Source organism: Mandrillus leucophaeus, unplaced genomic scaffold, assembly GCF_000951045.1.
Source record: "Mandrillus leucophaeus isolate KB7577 unplaced genomic scaffold, Mleu.le_1.0 Scaffold8, whole genome shotgun sequence".
Taxonomy (NCBI): domain Eukaryota; kingdom Metazoa; phylum Chordata; class Mammalia; order Primates; family Cercopithecidae; genus Mandrillus; species Mandrillus leucophaeus.
This window is the reverse complement of record NW_012108696.1, coordinates 1,283,832-1,287,096: the sequence shown is the minus strand read 5'-3', so window position 1 is coordinate 1,287,096 and position 3,265 is coordinate 1,283,832. Positions and strand designations below refer to the sequence as shown.

At 64.1% G+C, this 3,265-nt stretch overlaps 1 protein-coding gene across 2 annotated transcripts in view; it reads left to right on the top strand.

The window, feature by feature from the left end:
* The window catches only part of DAPK3 (death-associated protein kinase 3), a 4,195-nt gene extending 1,345 nt beyond the window's left edge, over window positions 1-2,850 (top strand). Inside the window, exons 1-3 of one of the 2 annotated variants that reach the window (XM_011967346.1) lie at window positions 7-312; window positions 1,214-1,259; window positions 1,681-2,434. In XM_011967346.1, coding sequence (XP_011822736.1) covers window positions 1,221-1,259; window positions 1,681-2,217 — 576 coding nt within the window. In that variant the 5' untranslated portion in view covers window positions 7-312; window positions 1,214-1,220 and the 3' untranslated portion in view covers window positions 2,218-2,434. Of the gene's footprint in view, window positions 1-6; window positions 313-1,213; window positions 1,260-1,680 lie in introns of those variants that run through there. The other variant, XM_011967347.1, reaches the window with a different exon arrangement.
* The last annotated feature ends 415 nt before the right edge of the window (window positions 2,851-3,265 follow it).

Here is a 3,265-nt window from a genome sequence, read left to right as displayed (position 1 = left end):
TTCTAGGGGCTCAGGAGTGTGAGTGGCCCAGGCGCCTGCCGTCAGCCTGTCGTCTGTGCTCTGCCTGTTGTGGGCAGGACAGAGTTGGGGGCAGCCGGGGAGGCGGCATGGTCGTGGTGGGAGCCCAGGACCCCACTGAACCCCGTGTCCATCTCGCAGCCTGAGCGGTGCATCCCCGTTCCTGGGCGAGACCAAGCAGGAGACGCTCACCAACATCTCAGCCGTGAACTATGACTTTGACGAGGAGTACTTCAGCAACACCAGTGAGCTGGCCAAGGACTTCATTCGCCGGCTGCTCGTCAAAGATCCCAAGTACGAGGGGCCGGCAGAGGGCACGGGGTGGGACATGGGACACGGGCCCACTCCACCCATGGAGGCTGCAGGGGACTCTCCTCCCAGCGCCACCTCCCTGTGGCTGGCGATCGGACATTGCTTCCCTCTTGGGCTGGAGAGAGGAAACTGATGGGCCAGGTTGGCCATTGCCATGGTTTTTTCTTGAGACGGAGTCTCGCTCTATCACCCAGGCTGGAGTGCAGTGGTGTGATCTCGGCTCACTGTAGCCTCCACCTCCCAGGTTCAGGATATTCTTCCATGTCAGCCTCCTGAGTAGCTGGGATTACAGGTGCCCGCCACCACACCTGGCTAATTTTTGTATTTTTAGTAGAGACAGAGCTTCACCGTGTTGCTCAGGCTGGTCTTGAGCTCCTGACCTCCAGTGATTTGCCCGCCTTGGCCTCCCAAACTGCTGGAATTGCAGGTGTGACACACTGGCTGCTTGCCGTGTTTTTAACAAACTTTTAGTTGCCAGTGTGTAAAATAAGGTTCTATGTAAAATTCCAGGTGACTTGTTTTCCTGTAAACACTTAGAATCCCGGCAGTGCTGAGCCCTCACTCATAGGGCCTTCCCAGGCCTCCCCTGACCTCCCCGGGCCTCCCTGGGTGTGCCCAGACCCCCAGACCTCCTGGGCCTCCCCGGCCACCCAGCCTCTCTCTCGGGCACCTGGGTTTGCTCCTCCAGCCTGAAGTCTCAGCTCTCTCCACCATCCCCCGGGAAACCCCGTGCTCCCTGAAGTCCCCTTGTTCAGCTCCTGTGGTTGGCTGAGCAGAGGCTGGGGGGTGACTTTAGGGCTTTTGGGGGTCCTGGGAGTCAGTCATCCACGGGAGGACGGGACAGATGGTGCAGGTGTAACTAACCAGGGCAGGGGTCTTCCAGGCGGAGAATGACCATTGCCCAGAGCCTGGAACATTCCTGGATTAAGGTAAGTGGGTGGGGGGGGAGTTCCCTGGGCTTCCCGCCTTGGCCTTCTCACTGGGGTCCGGATGGCCTTCAGCATTTAAGGCTTGTGGATGTGACAAACCCCAGTGGCTGGGAAGGGTCCCCAGAGAAGTGGGCCTGGGTGGTGGGGGTCGGGTCCTGGGCGTGGGACATGTGGCACCCGACAGACCTGGTGGCGTCCTCGGCTGGTGTGTGTCCAGCAGGGCTGAGACTCCCAGGGCCGGGGCCGCAGCGTTTTTCTGGAGGGAGCGCTTGCGGCTTTGCGTTGGGCCGGGCAGTCTCTGTCATGAGGCGTTGACTCGGCTGCCGGATGAGCCCCTGAACCTCAGTTCACACTGGCAGGCGGGGGCTGGCAGGGCTGGGTGGCGTCGCGGGGACCCCGCTCAGGCCTCCCTCCCTCCTAGGCCATCCGGCGGCGGAACGTGCGTGGCGAGGACAGCGGCCGCAAGCCCGAGCGGCGGCGCCTGAAGACCACGCGTCTGAAGGAGTACACCATCAAGTCGCACTCCAGCATGCCGCCCAACAACAGCTACGCCAACTTCGAGCGCTTCTCCAAGGTGCTGGAGGAGGTGGCGGCGGCCGAGGAGGGCCTGCGCGAGCTGGAGCGCAGCCGGCGGCTCTGCCATGAGGACGTGGAGGCGCTGGCCGCCATCTACGAGGAGAAGGAGGCCTGGTACCGCGAGGAGAGCGACAGCCTGGGCCAGGACCTGCGGCGGCTGCGGCAGGAGCTGCTCAAGACCGAGGCACTCAAGCGGCAGGCGCAGGAGGAGGCCAAGGGCGCGCTGCTGGGGACCAGCGGCCTCAAGCGCCGCTTCAGCCGCCTGGAGAACCGCTACGAGGCGCTGGCCAAGCAGGTGGCCTCCGAGATGCGCTTCGTACAGGACCTGGTGCGCGCCCTGGAGCAGGAGAAGCTGCAGGGCGTGGAGTGCGGCCTGCGCTAGGCGCACTGGGATGGGCCAGGCCCCAGGACAGCTGAAGCTCGGCCTTCGGTGGGGGCGCTTGCTTGGACGCTGCTCCTCCTGTCCCGTTCCAGCCCTTGTACACCGCCCCCAGGCTGGAGGCGGAGTGGAAAGAGCTGGAGGGCAAGGGTGGGTGTGGGACGGGGCTGCTTCTCTGCACAGCCTCCAAGCCGGCCTTCACCTTCGCTCCTGCATCATCAATGACGCTGGGACCCTCCAGGCAGCGTGGCCTCTGGCGCTGTGAGGGTTGGGACCCAGGATGGGACTGGCTATCGAGGCACAGCGGCCGTCCGAATGCAGCCCTGACCCAGGCCCAGGCCTGGGGGAGGGTTTGTGGGCAGTTTGGTGGGGTGCTGCCCGCTGCTGCCACTGGCCCAGGAGGAGGTCGTGGGACGGGGAGGGTGGGGTGGACGGCGGACAGGCAGTCCCCACGCTTCTGGGTGGCGCCGGGCTTGGTGGGGTCTTCTACCATGTGACTTCTTTGCCGAGGCCCGTTCCCTGGATGTGGGGTCCTCTGCTGCGGACTCCTCCGCGAGCCCCGTCGTGGCGCGTCTGCAGGCCTAGACAAGAGCGGCCCTCTGCAGCCAAGAGAAATAAAACACCGGCTTCCAGATACGCAGCGTGTTGTGCGCTTCAGACCTTGGCAGGGGATAACCAGCCCTTGGCCTCCGGGGATGTGCCCTCCGAGGCTTTCATGTTTGTCTGTGTTCCCTGCCTGCCGCTGTGCTCCTCGGGAAGAAGGGGACAAAGTTGGGTGGCCTCGCAGATCCTCACGGTGCCCTGGGAGCTGCCGCATCTTGGTCTCTGGCGCCCCTGGATGTTTGGATTGCAATGAGATGGAAGCTCCGGGCGGCCGAGGTGGGTCCCAGTCATTTCTTGTCCTTTTGCGCCTTACTGGATGCTGCTGCGTCCCACGTGGGAGCCCCTGCCCCGCCTGGAGCCACAGGCCGGTGGCCTTGGAGGAGCAGGCTCAGCACAGCCGCTGGGTCTCACTCCCACGTGGTTTCAGAGAGGGCCCCACCCTGCTCGG